This window comes from Babylonia areolata, chromosome 25 (genome assembly GCF_041734735.1).
Source record: "Babylonia areolata isolate BAREFJ2019XMU chromosome 25, ASM4173473v1, whole genome shotgun sequence".
NCBI lineage: Eukaryota > Metazoa > Mollusca > Gastropoda > Neogastropoda > Buccinidae > Babylonia > Babylonia areolata.
Genome location: NC_134900.1, coordinates 34,897,221 through 34,916,012, shown reverse-complemented (window position 1 = coordinate 34,916,012; position 18,792 = coordinate 34,897,221). Strand labels below are relative to the sequence as shown.

At 44.7% G+C, this 18,792-nt stretch overlaps 1 protein-coding gene across 1 annotated transcript in view; it reads right to left on the bottom strand.

Annotated features, from left to right (window-relative positions):
- LOC143299589 (protein MON2 homolog) overlaps nucleotides 1–18,792 on the bottom strand; it is a 173,496-nt gene that overhangs the window by 143,767 nt on the left and 10,937 nt on the right. The window contains exons 9-19 of the mRNA XM_076612876.1: nucleotides 18,507–18,701; nucleotides 17,421–17,545; nucleotides 14,610–14,737; nucleotides 13,359–13,512; nucleotides 12,692–12,894; nucleotides 10,268–10,349; nucleotides 7,880–8,058; nucleotides 5,911–6,041; nucleotides 4,842–4,946; nucleotides 3,408–3,565; nucleotides 2,129–2,216 (exon numbers count right to left, since the gene is read on the bottom strand). Coding sequence (XP_076468991.1) covers nucleotides 2,129–2,216; nucleotides 3,408–3,565; nucleotides 4,842–4,946; nucleotides 5,911–6,041; nucleotides 7,880–8,058; nucleotides 10,268–10,349; nucleotides 12,692–12,894; nucleotides 13,359–13,512; nucleotides 14,610–14,737; nucleotides 17,421–17,545; nucleotides 18,507–18,701 — 1,548 coding nt within the window. The remainder of the gene's footprint in view (nucleotides 1–2,128; nucleotides 2,217–3,407; nucleotides 3,566–4,841; nucleotides 4,947–5,910; nucleotides 6,042–7,879; nucleotides 8,059–10,267; nucleotides 10,350–12,691; nucleotides 12,895–13,358; nucleotides 13,513–14,609; nucleotides 14,738–17,420; nucleotides 17,546–18,506; nucleotides 18,702–18,792) is intronic.

Below are 18,792 nucleotides of genomic sequence, written 5' to 3'. Positions count from 1 at the left end.
AGCAGACCAGTCAGACAAACACAACACAGAGAACAGACCAGTCAGACAAACACAACACAGAGAACAGACCAGTCAGACAAACACAACACAGAGAACAGACCAGTCAGACAAACACAACACAGAGAACAGACCAGTCAGACAACATACCAAAGATAACAGACCAGTCAGACAAACACAACACAGAGAACAGACCAGTCAGACAAACACAACACAGAGAACAGACCAGTCAGACAACATACCAAAGATAACAGACCAGTCAGACAAACACAACACACAGAACAGACCAGTCAGACAAACTTAGCACAGAGAACAGACCAGTCAGACAAACACAACACCAAGAACAGACCAGTCAGACAAACACAACACAGAGAACAGACCAGTCAGACAAACACAACACAGAGAACAGACCAGTCAGACAACATAACACAGAGAACAGACCAGTCAGACAAACACAACACAGAGAACAGACCAGTCAGACAAACACAACACAGAGAACAGACCAGTCAGACAACATACCAAAGATAACAGACCAGTCAGACAAACACAACACACAGAACAGACCAGTCAGACAAACTTAGCACAGAGAACAGACCAGTCAGACAAACACAACACCAAGAACAGACCAGTCAGACAAACACAACACAGAGAACAGACCAGTCAGACAAACACAACACAGAGAACAGACCAGTCAGACAACGTAACACAGAGAACAGACCAGTCAGACAACGTAACACAGAGAACAGACCAGTCAGACAAACACAACACAGAGAACAGACCAGTCAAACACAACACCAAGATCAGACCAGTCAGACAAACACAACAGAGAACAGACCTGTCAGACAACGTAACACAGAGAACAGACCAGTCAGACAAACACAACACCAAGAACAGACCAGTCAGACAAACACAACACAGAGAACAGACCAGTCAGACAACGTAACACAGAGAACAGACCAGTCAGACAAACACAACACCAAGAACAGACCAGTCAGACAAACACAACACGGAGAACAGACCAGTCAGACAAACACAACACGGAGAACAGACCAGTCAGACAAACTTAGCACAGAGAACAGACCAGTCAGACAAACACAACACAGAGAACAGACGAGTCAGACAAACACAACACAGAGAACAGACCTGTCAGACAAACACAACACAGAGAACAGACCAGTCAGACAAACACAACACCAAGAACAGACCAGTCAGACAAACACAACACAGAGAACAGACCAGTCAGACAAACACAACACAGAGAACAGACCTGTCAGACAAACACAACACAGAGAACAGACCAGTCAGACAAACACAACACCAAGAACAGACCAGTCAGACAAACACAACACAGAGAACAGACCAGTCAGACAAACACAACACAGAGAACAGACCTGTCAGACAAACACAACACAGAGAACAGACCAGTCAGACAAACACAACACCAAGAACAGACCAGTCAGACAAACACAACACCAAGAACAGACCAGTCAGACAAACACAACACAGAGAACAGACCAGTCAGACAAACACAACACAGAGAACAGACCAGTCAGACAAACACAACACAGAGAACAGACCAGTCAGACAAACACAACACAGAGAACAGACCAGTCAGACAACGTAACACAGAGAACAGACCAGTCAGACAACATAACACAGAGAACAGACCAGTCAGACAACATAACACAGAACAGACCAGTCAGACAAACACAACACAGAGAACAGACCAGTCAGACAAACACAACACAGAGAACAGACCAGTCAGACAAACACAACACAGAGAACAGACCAGTCAGACAAACTTAGCACAGAGAACAGACCAGTCAGACAAACACAACACAGAGAACAGACCAGTCAGACAAACACAACACCGAGAACAGACCAGTCAAACACAACACAGAGAACAGACCAGTCAGACAAACATAGCAGAGAACAGACCTGTCAGACAACATAACACAGAGCAGACCAGTCAGACAAACACAACACAGAGAACAGACCAGTCAGACAAACTTAGCACAGAGAACAGACTTGTCAGACAAATACACACTGAGAACCAGACAGACAGACAGAACCACAAAGGATAAATACTGGGGGAAAAAGAAGAAAAAAAACAACCAGTACAGGTACTCACCCTGTTGGAAAAGGCGACCTCCATGGACTCCGCTGACAGCTTGCACAGAGCGTCGATCAGATGGTGCAGAGCTACATCATCCAGGTACCTGAAATCCACATCATCATCATCATTTTCATCATCATTATCATCACCCAGACACTTGAAACCCACATTATCATCATCATATTCATCATCATATTCATCATCATTATCATCATCATCCAGGCACCTGAAATCCACATCATCATCATCATATTCATCATCATCATCCAGGCACTTGAAATCCACATTATCATCATCATATTCATCATCATTATTATCATCATCCAGGCACTTGAAATCCACATCATCATCATGATCATCATCCATGCATGAGGCCTGACCGACACATCACAGTCCAGGAGAAGGAACACACAGAATCTGAAAACATCACAGTCAGTGAAATTACTTCCCTTGTTCCTTGTCCACTTCAACAAGGATCTGTTCACAGAGTACAGTCACATGCTGTGTGTGTGTGTGTGTGTGTGTGTGTGTGTGTGTGTACGTCTGTAAGGGCATGTATCATGTTTCATATAGATATGATTATGCTCTGTGTGTATCTATGTCTGTATGGGCATGTATCATGTTTCATAGAGGTATAATTATGCTGTGTGTTGTTCTTTTACTTTATGTACAATACTACAATGCGCCACAAATAAGATCAAGCACATACACATAGTCACAAATGAGTCACAGTGACTTTTGAAATTACTTTTTGTGCATGCACAATGTTCCCAAATGCCCATACACACATGCACGCACACACACACACACACACACAACATCAACACAGTATGAATTTCATATCAACCAATATTGTTTGCAAATACATTTCATTTGTTTGCGACTTGAACACCACAAACACACACACACACACTGAACACCACAAACACAAACACACACACACTGAACATCACACACATACGCACACACACACACACACATTGAACATCACACACACACACACACACATTGAACATCACACACACACACACACACACATTGAACATCACACACATACACAACACACACACACACACACATTGAACACCACACACACACACTTATTCACACACAAACACACAAGACCCACCCACCCACAACACACACACATACACACACAATGAACACCACACACATATGACACACACACACACACAAGACCCACCCAGCCACCCACCTACCTACCCTCCCCCCCACCACCTCCCCCCCACACACACAACCCCACCCCCACCCCCAGCCCCAACCCCCAACTTACTGTGAGCTCTCAAAGAGGCGGGAGAGCATGGCGGAGAGGACAGGCAGGTCGGCCATGACGGCGGTGGTGATGACGGTGTTGGTGGCCTCACTGATCTGCTGGCTGGCCTTCAGGCTGCCCCCTGTGGAGGGCTTCAGGCCCAGGATCCACACCAGGTGCTGCACGCATCATGTGGTCATGATATGATGATGATATGATATGGATGATGATATGATATGATGATGATATGATATGGATGATGATATGATATGGATGATGATGATATGATGATGATATGATATGATGATGATGATATGATATGATGATGATGATATGATATGATGATGATATGATATGGATGATGATATATGATATGATGATGATATGATATGGATGATGATATGATATGGATGATGATATGATATGGATGATGATATGAAATAGCCCCTGTCCTCGGTCGGAGACCAAGCTCTAAGTGCTCTACAAACATGGAGTCATTTGCACGACAGGCTGCCTACCTGGGTAGAGCTGACTGACGGCTGCCTTTGGGCGCTGATCATTCGTTTCCTGTGTCATTCAATCAGATTTCAGGCACGCACACTTACATACTCAGACAGACACGTAACATATTACGTGTAGCACCTTTCTTTTAATGTACCTCACCATGTAGGCAGCCATATTCTGTTTTAGGGGGTGTGCATGCTGGGTATGTCCTTGTTTCCATAACCCACCAAAACCCTGACATGGATGACAGGATCTTTAACGTGCGCATTTGATCTTCTGCTTGCGTATGCACATGAAAGGGGTTCAGGCACAAGCAGGTCTGCACATGTGTTGACCTGGGAGACCGGAAAAATTTCCACCCTTTACCCACCAGGCACCGTTACCGAGATTCGAACCCGGGACCCTCAGAATGAAAGTCCAACACTTTAAGCACTCGGCTATTGCGCCCGTCAAGCATTATGTATGATAGTCAGGTATTGTGTATGATAGTCAATCATTTCCGACTGCACGCATTATGTACGATAGTCGGTCGTGTCCAGCTGCACACATTATGGAGGGTGTGCAGGCCCGTTTTCTTCAGACACACACACACAACACCCCCACCCCACAACACAACACCACACCAAACCCCCACCCCCACACACACACAGACCTGCAGTGTTATCTTCAATTTAACGTCTATTCACTATAAGTGTTATTAGATGGAAAGGAGAAAAGTAGTGGATAAAGGAAAGGGAATGCATGTGAATATTAGTGTAAGAAAGTGTTCGTGTTACGTATTAGAGGAAAAGTACATGATAAGAAATTAAAGTTTAAAGGAACTGTGGTGTGCAATGAATGAGGTGTAACACAGGAAGGAGAATATGTGTATGCATATCAGCAAGTATCAACTTACAACAATGTAAATATAAATAGCGACATTAATTAGAATACATCAAAGGAGGGGAGTACCTGCAGGGTGGTGAGCACCAGGTGCCAGGCAGACCCCAGGATCCCCCCGTGGCAGTGAGCCAGACTGAGCAGAGCCCTCATCACCTGGATGTTCTTGGCCGTCAGCTACTCACACACACACACACACACACACACATGCACACACACTCACTCACACACACACACACACACACACTCACTCACACACACACACACACATACACACACACACACACACACACACACACACACACACACACACACACACACACACACACACACACACACACACACACATACACACACACACAAACATGCACACCATCAGGTTAATCAACTTATTCAACCCAGGCGTCAAAATTCGTCTCATCAAAACGGTACTCGTGTTCCTGCAGTGTTCGTAAACCGCAAATAAAAGGAACTACCTTCTACATATATGATAACAATAATGTATTACATAATAAAGATAAATAATAGATTCCTGACCAATTTACTCATTGAGCCCTTTGCCCCAGTACTGGTCTGGCGTCAATATTCGTCTCACTGAAACCATATTCGTGTTCCTGCATATTTATGAACCGCAAAGAAAAGGAACTAACTTCTACAGTATATAATAAAAAAAATATATCACATAATAATATGTTAAATAATAATAATAATGCAACGCAATGCAATACCATGAAACACAAGACAAGGCAATGCAACACAATACACGACAATACAGTACAGTACAGTACAATACAGTACAGTACAACATAGTACAATACAATGTATACATAATTATCAATATAAATGGTAAATATGCCATGCTCTAAACATTGCAATGCAATGCAATCTAACATAATGCAATGCAATACAATACAACACAACGCAACGCATCGCAAGGCAACGCAACGCAAACGACACAACAGAACATAACACAATGAAAGGCAAAGAAACGCAATGCAATGCAACGCAATACAATGCAATACTTTATGAGTCGTACACAATCATAAACGTAAATGGGAAACATTCCACATTCTACCTATCCACCCTGCTCACACCAACAGATGACGGACACACACACACAAACACAGACACATGCACACACCATGACCGGGCCTTGGTGAGCCCCTGCAGACAGGGAGGCTGTTGGAAGAGCCGTTCCCACGGCAACCACCTGGCTCCTCTCCACAGATTCAGAGGCGTACTGAAGATCTTGACTCGGCGTACGGTTCATTGCTGTTGTTCCACAATCAAAAAGGAATTCGCAATGTTTATTAGTTGGTTTACACTGTGACTTTTCTTTTTGCTTTAAAAGCATGCACAAACATCACCTCCCACAAAACAATGTCTAGTTGATAAAAACTTGTTTTTTTTTTCACTTTTCTTTTACAGATAAAAACATCACTGTCACGGTCGCCAGTCACGAACATGGTTTTCATCACAGAGGCACTGCACTGCTGAACGCATCACCAACATTCTCCATTTCTGGCGATCGTAGGATAGTTTCCTTCGGCAAAGCTCTGCTCTATCCACTCAGTCATGTTGTCTGTAATAAAGATGCATGCGAGTCCTGGAGCCAGTTGCATTGCTTGGTTCGAACTTTTTGACAGTCACGTGTGACTAAATGCCTACGTTGACTGAACTACGCCATTGGTCAGTTCCATACTACACACAGTTAGTAGCGGGTTACGACCATACTAGGCTCTTCCGTCCGAGCAATGCAAATGGCTCCTGGACTCTTACAGCAGAGCTTCAGAGAAGGATGTAAGCAGTGGAAATGAGATGCTTCGAGAGACTCCTCGGCCATCTTCTGCAAAGACCACGTAACAAATGAAGAAGAAAGAAAAACCATCAGATAGCATGTTGGCTGGTAAGAAGACCTATGGACCACAGTGAAAAGAAGGAAAATGAGAAGACATGGCCACATGACAGATCCAACAGGGTCTCCAAGACCATCCTTCAGGCAAGAGTGCAAGGGATAAGGAGACAAAGGCAGACAGCGAAATAAAAACACACAAAAAAAGATTATCTCCACCTCTCTTTAAACCTGTGAGCGTAAACCTGCCTTTCAAGTTGCTAGCATTTTAAGCTGTAGGAGCTGATGCCAATGCAAGTCTTAGACAGAGGAAGTGTGTATGCAGCTAAATGCTGAAGACTAAACAATAATTCAGGATGGTTAATATTTTGTCATGTTGATGGTGTTGTGGCGGACAGAAACAGCGTATACCCCAAACTTCACTACTGGCGACACTGCAAATGTTAAAAACAAAAAAGTACGGACCCAAAACCGCAAGTATGTGCCCATTTTTAGTACCTGTAGCTTTGTGAGAGTTCTGCGTGGGCATGCTGAACACAGTCCATCTTTATTCTTATTTTACTTCAATTGTTTGTCATCCACATACCTTTCATTCTATCATATTCTAATGTTCAGATAAATTGGTTATTCATTTGTGCAATGTTCTAACATATTTACTTACGTGTTTATTTTCTCTTTCTTTAAAATTCTAATTTCAATTTTCATTTTTATTTTTTTCAATTAGATTTTATTTCAACACTTTACACAGACCTAGGGGGTAGACATTGATCTACCTGATCTGATCTGAGCAAACTTCATGTAACTGCTCCCTTTTTTTTTTATTGTTCTTTTTTTCTTTTTTTTTTTTTTTTCAAAGCAGAAGTTGTGCAACATATATGCATCAGTCCACACGCTCTGACACCTTCTTGAAACTGAAACTGAAACACAGCTTCTTGAAACCCTCTGTGTGTGTGTGTGTGTGTGTGTGTGTGTGTGTGTGTTGGAGTGTAACAGTTGTAGTACTGAGAGAATATGTTACTTTGTGGGTTTTGTGTAATGTGTTGCTATATCATCAATGAATCTGTTTTATTAGTCTTTTGCCTTGTATATGTTTCTACTACTTTTTATGTGCTTTCTTGTTTCACTTTAAGTACTGGCTTTGTAAAGTGCTTAGAGCTTGCTTATGCTTGTACTATAGTGCTCTCTAAAAAAATAAATTATCATTATTATCATTATTACTTCTTTGAAACCGAAACTGAAACAAAGTGTGCCCCCCCACCTTTGGAACTGGAGGCGACGTGTGAGTTGAGGATGGTGAGGGTGTAGTGGGGGGGCAGGGAGGCCTTGCACAGCGCCGTGATGAAGGCGTCTCGGGGCGTGGTCATGCCCAGGTGACCGCACAGGTAGGCGTATGACTCCTGAGACTTCAGGATGGCCTCTGTGGCGCTTTCGTCAGTGCTGAAAGGTGGACAAGATACACCTGGAGTTGACGAATGATAATAAAATAAAATAACAAACGTATCAATATATTGCTGAACCTTGTGCAGAAACATGTCATGTGGCCTCTGTGGTGCTCTGGTCAGTGCTGACATGTGGACAGGTTGAGCTTTGAGTAAACAAGTAATAACATAATAACAACAGCATCGATATACTGCTGAATTATTTTGTGCAGAGACAAATCAAAGCGTGTGGCCACTGTGGCGCTCTGGTCAGTGCTGAAAGGTGGACAAGACGAGACGAGTAATAACATGATAACAACGGCATCAATATACTGCTGAATTATTTTGTGCAGAGACAAATCAAAGCGTGTGGCCACTGTGGCGCTCTTGTCAGTGCTGAAAGGTGGACAGCATGATCATGCCTGGGGTTATCAAATAATAAAATAACCAAAGTATCAATATAGCGCTGAATGTTGCGCATTGACAAATCAAGAGTTCGGACTCTGTGGTGCTCTCGTTAATGCTGAAAGATGAATAGCATGAGAGTGAGGTTATCAAGTAATAATAAAAATTAATAACAAAAGTAATACAGAGCTGAATCTTGTGCAGACAGAATTCAAAGTGTGTGGACTCTGTGGTGCTCTCGTTAGTGCTGAAAGACGGATATGAGCGAGGGGTTATCGAGTAATGATAAAATAATAAAAGTAAACCAGTGGCGAAGTGGTTAGCGTCGCAGACTGACGGCTGAGAGGACGTGGGTTCGAATCCCAGCGGAGGTGGGTTTTTCAGCCCGTGGCCGGCTCCTACCCAGGATTGAGTGTGCTGTGGGCTTAAATGGGGAGACTGGGACCACACAGTCGAGTGTCATCCACTTCAAGGATGCGTCTTTGGGTGTGTTGCTCTAATTACCTGACCAACACTGCAAGCGTCTGTATCTCTCGGGCCTGGTTAATGCCCGGATATGGTTATGACAGGAAGCGTAGAGTACAGCCTTGTCACGCAGTCCCAAACCAAAATGGACCTCCATAGCAACATCGTCATCATCATCACCTTCCTCCTCCTGCTTCATCGTCATCAATATAAACAAAATAGTCTCAAAGTCTGTGGGCTTTCATGCCCTGCTCTCATGGTGACCTGTTTCGATACCCCTCCACTTCCGTGCTTGGGGTGAGTCCTGTCAATGTCGTCAGTGTCGGCAGATTCATGGGGAGCTGTTGTTTGAGGGGCGTGGTGGCGGTCTCCACTCTGGGAGGGACGCTCACTCAGTCTGGCTCCGCGACTAAGCCATTATTGTCGTTAGTAGGGGGCTTAGTAGGTGGTGTCCTAAGTACGTTAAAACAGAACAGGCACCACTGAACACCACCGAAGTGGCTCAACAGCAGTGCAGGGTCTCCTCTGGTGTGTGGCCTCCTGGCGACCTAACATCAATGGTTCCCTGTGGACTGCCGACGCTGGAACTGCGACGGATGAACCCGGGTGTGGCCGTGTATGGGGGAATCTAAATGAGCGGCGTGGGAGTAATGCCACTGAAACGGTGCAGATGATGGGGCAGCAAAGAAATAAAATAAAATAATAATAATAATGAAAATAAAAGTAAAATATCCCTGAATTATTTTGCGTATAGACAAAGCGTGTGGCCTCTGTGGTGCTCTTGTCAGTGCTGAAAGGTGGACAGCATGAGCCTGGGGTTATCGAGTAATAACAAAAGACTTAAAGTATCGACACAGCACAGAATTGTGTGCACAGAGACAAAGCGTATGGCCTCTGTGGAACTCTTGTCAGTGCAGAAAGGTGTACAGGATCAACCTGGAGTTATCAAGTAATAACAAAATAACAAAGGTATCAATATATTGCTGAATTATTTTGCATATAGACAAATCAAAGCATGTAGCCTTTTGTGGCACCCTCGTCAGTACTGGAAGATGGACAAGATGAGACGGGTAATAATAAAATAACAAAAGTATCAATATTGCATGGAACATGCCACAGAGACAAATCAAAGAGTGTGAGGTTCATTTTATGAGCCAGCTGGATGTGTGCCTACAGTTATCATTTGATGGAAGTGCGCACCACGTTTTGTGTGTGATTAAATCAAACAACAACAAGAAAACAATTTTCTGAGCCATATGGATGTGTGCTCGTTGTCATGATTTATGGAAATGCCTAATACTTTCTGTGAGTAATGAAATCAAATAAACAACAACAAACAAACCAACAAACCACAATACCTGGCATCCAGAAGCAGGGACAGGGCAGCCAGCATTCCACACCAGGAGGAGTTGATCAGTTCTTCATTCAGTTCTGTGTTCCCTGAACAAAACAAAAGAAGAACAATTGAGTTTTTACTGACCTGTGTGTGTGTGTGTGTGTGTGTGTGTGTGTGTGTGTGTGTGTGTGTGTGTTTGGTGTGTTCTACAAACTGCGATTTCGTTTTCAAATTCCCTGACAGAAACATCACACACACAAGGCATAAAAGAAAAAGCGACCAAAATTCCACACACAGAAATCTGTTGTGACAGAAAAAGCAATACAATACGATACGACACAATATGATATGATACAATATATGATACGATAAATACAATACAGAACATTACAATAAAACACAATACAACAAATATAATACAATACAGTGGAGTACAGTACAATACAGGACAGTACAGTACAGTACAGTACAGTACAGCACTGCAGAGCACAGTATAGTACAGTGCAGTGTAGTGCAGTACAGCGCAGTACAACAGTGTACAGCACAGCACAGTACACTACAGCACAGTAAAATACCGAAAAGAAAAAAAAAGTTTCCAGTTCTGTTACAAAGACCGTCCTCCTCCCTCAACTCCTTTCCTACCCCCAACAGGCAGGAAAAAATAGCAAAAAAAAAAAAAGGGTGGCGCTTTCAGTGTAGCGATGCGCTCTCCCAGAGGAGAGCAGCCCCAATTTCAGACACAGAAATCTGTTGTGACAGAAAGAGTAATACATTACAATACAACAGTGGAGTGATGGCCTAGAGGTAACGCGTCCGACTAGGAAGCGAGAAAATCTGAGCGCGCTGGTTCGAATCATGGCTCAGCCGCCGATATTTTCTCCCCCTCCACTACACCTTGAGTGGTGGTCTGGGCGCTAGTCACTCGGATGAGACGATAAACCGAGGTCCCGTGTGCAGCATGCACTTCGCGCACATAAAAAAACCCACTGCAACAAAAGGGTTGTTCCTGACAAAATTCTGAAGAAAAATCCACTTCGACAGGAAAAAACAAATAAAACTGCACGCAGGAAAAAATACAAAAAAATGGGTGGCGCTGTAGTATAGCGCCGCGCTCTCCCTGGGGAGAGCAGCCCGAATTTCACACAGAGAAATCTGTTGTGATAAAAAGCAATACAAATACAAATAAAAATACAATACAATACAATACAATACAATACAATCCCCTACCCACCAGCAACAATAAATAAAGAAATAAAGTTAAAGGCTCAGCAGCCTTTTACAGCGATCAGGGCAGTGAACAGCCACTGTGTACAGGGCTCAGCATAGGAATGTACAGCTCAGTTCTCTCCTTCCGCCGTTTTAACCTTCCCCCAACTGAAGTCAGGTACCCATTCACACCTGGGTGGGGAGAGGACAATCACAGTATAACGCCTGTCAAAGGACATAACACCACGCCATAACGGGGCCTCAAAACTCTGAGCACTAGTGAACGCCGGATGAGAAGTATAATGCCTTTCTGATTTTGCCACAGTGCGTTCCAAACACCAGATCAGAAGTATAATGCCTTACTGATTCTGCCACAGTGCCTTCCAAACATCAGATCAGAAGTATAATGCCTTACTGATTTTGCCACAGTGCCTTCCAAACATCAGATCAGAAGTATAATGCCTTACTAATCTTGCCACAGTGCCTTCCAAACTCCACATCAGAAGTATAATGCCTTACTGATTTTGCCACAATGCCTTCCAAACAGCGGACAATGTGTTACTGATTTTGCCACGATACGTTCCAAACACCGGATCAGAAGTATAATGCCTTACTGATTTTGCCACAGTGCCTTCCAAACACCAGATCAGAAGGATAATGCCTTACTGATTTTGCCACAATGCCTTCCAAACAGCGGACAATGTGTTACTGATTTTGCCACGATACGTTCCAAACACCAGATCAGAAGTATAATGCCTTACTGATTTTGCCACAATGCCTTCCAAACACCAGATCAGAAGTATAATGCCTTACTGATTTTGCCACAGTGCCTTCCAAACACCGGATCAGAAGTGTAATGCCTTTTTGATTTTGCCACAGTGCCTTCCAAACACCAGATCAGAAGGATAAAGCCTTACTGATTTTGCCACAATGCCTTCCAAACAAATAATTTTTTTTAACTCACTGAGCCCTGCACCCAATCACTGCTCTACTGTCAAAATTCATTTCATTAAAACAAATTTTCATGTTCCTACACACGCATGAACCACAAAGAAACGAAACTAACATCTATAGAGCATTCTGGCTGTGTCTACACGTAATTTGAAGGAAAAACCGTATATTTTCTGCATGTTTTTTTTTTATTTTTCTTCCGCGTATCAGTATGGCATGGAAGCTTGCTGCAACTGTAAAAACAGCCCCAAGGGCTGAATGGGTTAAATCATAAAAATCATTAACTCACCACTCCCCATCTCTTCTTTCTTCGCAGAATCTGCCTGCTTGGCCGCAGGAGCATGGGCAGGTTCACCTTGACCTTTGTCGTCAGCCTCTCCCAGCACCAGGACGCGGACGCTGCAGACCATCTCCAGGAGGCTGTAGAAGGCGACCGACACGCCGTAGCCGTCCGGAATCACCGGGTGGTCCACCTTGTCCAACATCTCCAGGCTGAAATTAAATCAGTCCTGGCGTCAACATCTTCTAGTGTTTCAAGGCTGAAATTAATCATGGTGTTAACATCTAGCATTCAAGGCTGAAATTTATCAGTAACAGCGTTAACATCTTCTAGCATTTCCTGGCTGAAATTAATCAGTCATGGTGATAACATCTTCTATCATCTCCAAGCTGAAATTAGTCATGGCATTAACATCTAGCATTTAAGGCTGAAATTTATCAGTCATGGCGTTAACATCTTCTAGCATTTCCAGACTGAAATTAATCAGTCATGGTGATAACATCTTCTACCATTTCCAGGCTGAAATCATTCACACACACACACACACACACACACACACACACACACACATACACACACACACACATACACACACACACACACACACACACACACACACACACACACACACACACACAAACCCTTACAGCCCCACACCCACAGATAAAACACTCACAAAACGGAGCGTGTCTGTCCAGAGGGGATGGTGACCACCAGAGGAATCCACACCCCGCGGTACATGAAGGCGGGCTGAGGGCTGACCCCACTTCCCACCGGCATCCCCCCCACCATGGCTGGGGGCGTGCCCTGCGTGTCCGGCATCTTCGAACCTGCACACGTTGGTACACAGGGTTATGTAGCTGCATGCATACACACACACACACACACACATCCCCCCCACCATGGCTGGGGGCGAGCCCTGCATGTCCGGCATCTTCAAACCTGCACACGTTGGTACACAGTGTTATGTAGCTGCATGCACACACACACACACATAAATACACGAACGCAGGCACACACACACACACACACACACACACATCCCCCCCACCATGGCTGGGGGCATGCCCTACGTGTCCGGCATCTTCGAACCTGCACACATTGGTACACAGTGTTATGTAGCTGCATGCACACACACACACACACATAAATACACGCACACAGGCACACACACACATCCCCCCCACCACGGCTGGGGGCATGCCCTACGTGTCCGGCATCTTCGAACCTGCACACATTGGTACACAGTGTTATGTAGCTGCATGCACACACACACACACACAAATACACGCACACAGGCACACACACACACACACACACACACACACATCCCCCCCACCACAGCTGGGGGCATGCCCTATGTGTCCGGCATCTTCAAACCTGCACACGTTGGTACACAGTGTTATGTAGCTGCATGCACACACACACACACACATAAATACACGCACGCAGGCACACACACACACATACACACACATAAATACATGCACGCAGGCACACACACACACACACACATCCCCCCCACCATGGCTGGGGGAGTGCCCTGCGTGTCCGGCATCTTCGAACCTGCACACGTTGGTACACAGTGTTATGTAGCTACATGCACACACACACACACACACACAAATATACGCACGCAGGCACACACACACACACACACACACACACACACACACACACACACACACATCCCCCCCCACCATGGCTGGGGGCATGCCCTGCATGTCCGGCATCTTCAAACCTGCACACGTAGGTATACAGTGTTATGTAGCTGCATGCACACACACACATAAATACACGCATGCAGGCACACACACACACACACAAGAAACACACAATGAGCGGCTCAGGAAGCTCTACATTAAAGAAGCGTGTTATGCATGCGTCTGACAGACACACGTGTTGGTTACACAGAAGTGTGCAGTACCTGACTGGGCGGCGGGTCCCCCAGGCGGGTTCATGAACTGGGACTGGATGAAGGCGCCCAGAGCGTTGACGATGTCGCGAAATATCTTGGTGGAGTGCTGTTTCATGTCGTAGCTCTCGCAGAAACTCCTGTCACCCACACAAACAGCACAGAGATACCAACCCCAGTCAAGTATATGTAGGAGCAATCAGGAAATTTGGTAGGAACATTTTGGGGGATTTCAGGATATTTTTCAGTGTGCTTTTTGGTGAAACTTCTGTTCCTGCTGCTGCTTCTTTACAGCTGACACATCTGTAGCACTGTGTCGCTTCCCTGGTCTTTGTTCGTCTTGTTTCTCATGACAGGAATCTACGGTTGATGTCTGTTTCGAGCCACTTGTTCCTTCCTTGCACTCCATAGCTTAATCAGACACAGACGCACAGACACTGTTTGACTGAGACGCAACTTGACCTAGCCATAGCCGAATGGTTAAAGCATTGGACTTTCAATCTCAGGGTCTCGGGTTCGAATCACGGTGACGGCGCCTGGTGGGTAAAGGGTGGAGATTTTTACGATCTCCCAGGTCAACATATGTGCAGACCTGCCAGTGCCTGAACCCCCTTCATGTGTATGCGCAAGCATAAGATCAAATACGCATGTTAAAGATCCTGTAATCCATGTCAGCGTTCGGTGGGTTATGGAAACAAGAACATACCCAGCATGCACACCTCCGAAAACGGAGTATGGCTGCCTACATGGCGGGTTAAAAACGGTCATACACATAAAAGCCCACTCGCGTATATACGAGTGAACGTGGGAGTTGAAGCCCACGAACGCAGAAGAAGAAGAAGAAGAAGATCTAGCCACCTTCTCTCTTGTTCTGGCAAACGATTAAGGTGACCGGTCCACTCCATGCTGTTTCATTATAAACACACACACGATTAGCTGAGCATCATCACATGAGACCAAGGTTAGTAGTGACTGCCCTGGCCTCGTGAGTGATAGGTCTAGAGCGTCTGGGTAATGTTACGACAGGAAAGCATGTGACCATGCTACGCAGTCGAAAATGAACTCCTCGGAACAATTTTGACGTTGGCGTAACGTCAGAACAAACAGCGATCGAGGATAAAAAAACCCCACAAAATCCTAACAGTTGGCATTTCTGACAGCATGTTGTTTGTCACAAGCGGTCTTTTTTTCCTTCTCTTTTTTTTTTTTTCCATTGTTTCAGTGGCATTACTCCCACACTGCTCATTTCAAGACCCCCATACACAGCCACACCTAGGTTTATCTTCTGTCACAGTCCCAACATCGGCAGTCCACAGCCACTCATTTCAAGTCTCCCATACATGGTCACACCTAGCTTTGCCTATCAAAGTCTCAGCATCCTCAGTCCACAGGGAACTACTGACGTTAGGTAGACAAAGGCCACACACCAGAGGAGACCCTGCACTGCTACTGAGTCACTTCCTGGATGTTCAGAACTGCCTGTTCTTGTTTAACATACTACTAAACCTCTACTGACGACAAAATTCACTAGACTGAGTGAACGTCCCCTCCAGGAAGGAGACCATCACAGGAAAAGTCTTTGTGTAGTCCACACTACTGTATGCAAGAGCATATGCATGAAAAACAGAGACAGTCCATCCTAATCTTTGTGCACCTCAACTTCAACTGGATCATGCTGTGTGACTGTGAGAAAGATGTAACCAGGGTTAAGGCCCAGAAGCCTTTTATGGCCATCGGGGCAGTGATTTTGTTTTAACCAGGGTTAAGGCATCGGGGCAGTGATTTCGTTTTAACCAGGGTTAAGGCCCAGAAGCCTTTTATGGCCATCGGGGCAGTGATTTCGTTTTAACCAGTGTTAAGGCCCAAAAGCCTTTTATGGCCATCGGGGCAGTGATTTCGTTTCAACCAGGGTTAAGGCCCTAAAGCCTTTTATGGCCATCGGGGCAGTGATTTCGTTTTTGCTATGTCTATCCCTTGGCCTAGGAGGGTGTATCCCAATCCTCTCCTACCAATATTTCGACCTTCCCTGACCAAAGTCTTGTACCCACTCACACCTGGGTGGACTACGGCCTTGTTAAGAAGTCCAAAACCTAACTGAACCACCATATCAGAATCTTCAGCACCATCATTCATTATCATTTCAATGATGATGATGATGATGATGATGATGATATGAACATTTATATAGCTCCTATCCTGGTCGGAGACCAAGGTCTAAGTGCTTTACAAACATGGGGTCATTTGCACAACAGGCTGCCTACCTGGGTAGAGCAGACAGGTGGCTGCCATTGGGTGCTCTTCGTTCATTTCCTGTGTCGTTCAATCAAATTTCAGACACTCACACATACATGGAACGTTTTCACATGTATGACCATTTTGTTTATTTCTCCTGCCATGTAGGGAACCATACTCTGTTTTCAGGGGTGTGCATGCTGGGTATGTTCTTGTTTCCATAACCCACCGAACGCTGACATGGATTACAGGATCTTTAATATGTGTATTTGATCTTCTGCCTGCATATAAACACAAAGGGGGTTCAGGCTTGTACAAACAGGTCTGCACATATGTTGACCTGGGAGATCAGAGAAATCTCCACCCTTTACTCACCAGGCACAGTCACCAAGATTCAAACCTCTGACCCTCATATTGAAAGTCCAAGACTTTAACCACTCGGCTATTGCACCCGTCAATACAGAAAACGATACGTCCCAAAATTCTGGGGCACCCAAATCAAACTGAAATACAAACAGAAGGATCACATCATGCAGTTACAAGACAGAACGGGAGATCAGAGAGGGTTAAACATCCCTGGGCAGCACTCACTTGACGAGTTCAGGCTGAACCGACAGTTTGTGGAGAACCTCCAGTGCCAGACATCTCTGCCACATGGGTTTCTCTGGCTCCAGAAACTTCACCAGTAGTGACAGAAAGATCTCACACTCTGTGACCTGCAACACCACCGTGTCAGTCTGCTCAGTGACATTTTTTTTTTTTCTTTTTAAAAGAAACACACACACACATGTATGCAAGCACACACAGGCACAAATTCAAACACAACACACACACACACACACACACACACACACACACACACACACACACACACACACACACACACACACACACACACATTCACACTAGAGAAAAAAATTCATGGAAAAAGACATTATCTTCCTTCTTCTTGCAACGCAATATGTTTCATAATTATGATCATAAATGTACCATGACTTGCAGTTGTCATATACAGCTAGATTCAGCAAGTTTGAAGCAAAAGCAAAACACGAAAACAAACATTTTTGACTTGTGGCTTCAGCTGAGCATAACAGCTTAACAGAACACAAGTATAAATGAATGAGGAAGTTCTGTTTTGTTTTGTGTAACCGTAATCGATGTTATCAAGACTCAAGAATATTCAGTCCTTCGCATCCACGTACTGCATCATGAAATATCAGCATTCTTGAAGTTAAATCTGCATTCCAGGCAGTTACATGTGCATTTTTGACGTTATCACTGCATGTTTGCTTCTCAAAAATAAATACATGAATGATAGTATGATAGTCAGTCATGTCCAACTGCGACAATCAGATTAGCAGATGAGGAGGCAACTGCTGTCCCAAACCATGTGGGCTACAGTTCGATCACTGTGGAAAGTGTCTTTCCCAAGTTATACTCCCACTCTCTCGGCCAAGAGGGGTTTTTAGGACAGTCGGTGTTGGGATGGTTCCCAAAAGGCCAACATGTCCCCCCACTGGCTGCAGCACTAAGAGCCAGTGCAATCTTGCCTCCTAGAAATAAATACACAAATAAATGAATAAATGAATGAATGAATAAATAAATAAATGAATAAATAAATAGACAAATAAATGAACAGATAAATGACCAAATGAAAGAAAGACAATCCATCCCTACCAGCAGAGAGTAGTAGTTCTTGATGAGGATGCTGACGATCCTGAGGAGGCGCATGACGATGGGGAAGAAAGGTTTCTCCACGGGGGCCGGGGAGGGAGGGGGCGGTAACCCCTGGCGATACTTGAGGCTGGGCGAGAACAGCTTGATGACCAGCGGGCACACCTTCTCCTTCAGCATGAAGCTGAACTCTGGGTGCTGTGGAGGGAGGGAGGGAGGGAGGGAGGACAGGCAGGTGTTTTGAGTTAGCGGGTGGGTACTGTGTAGGGTGTGTGTGTTGTGTTGTGTT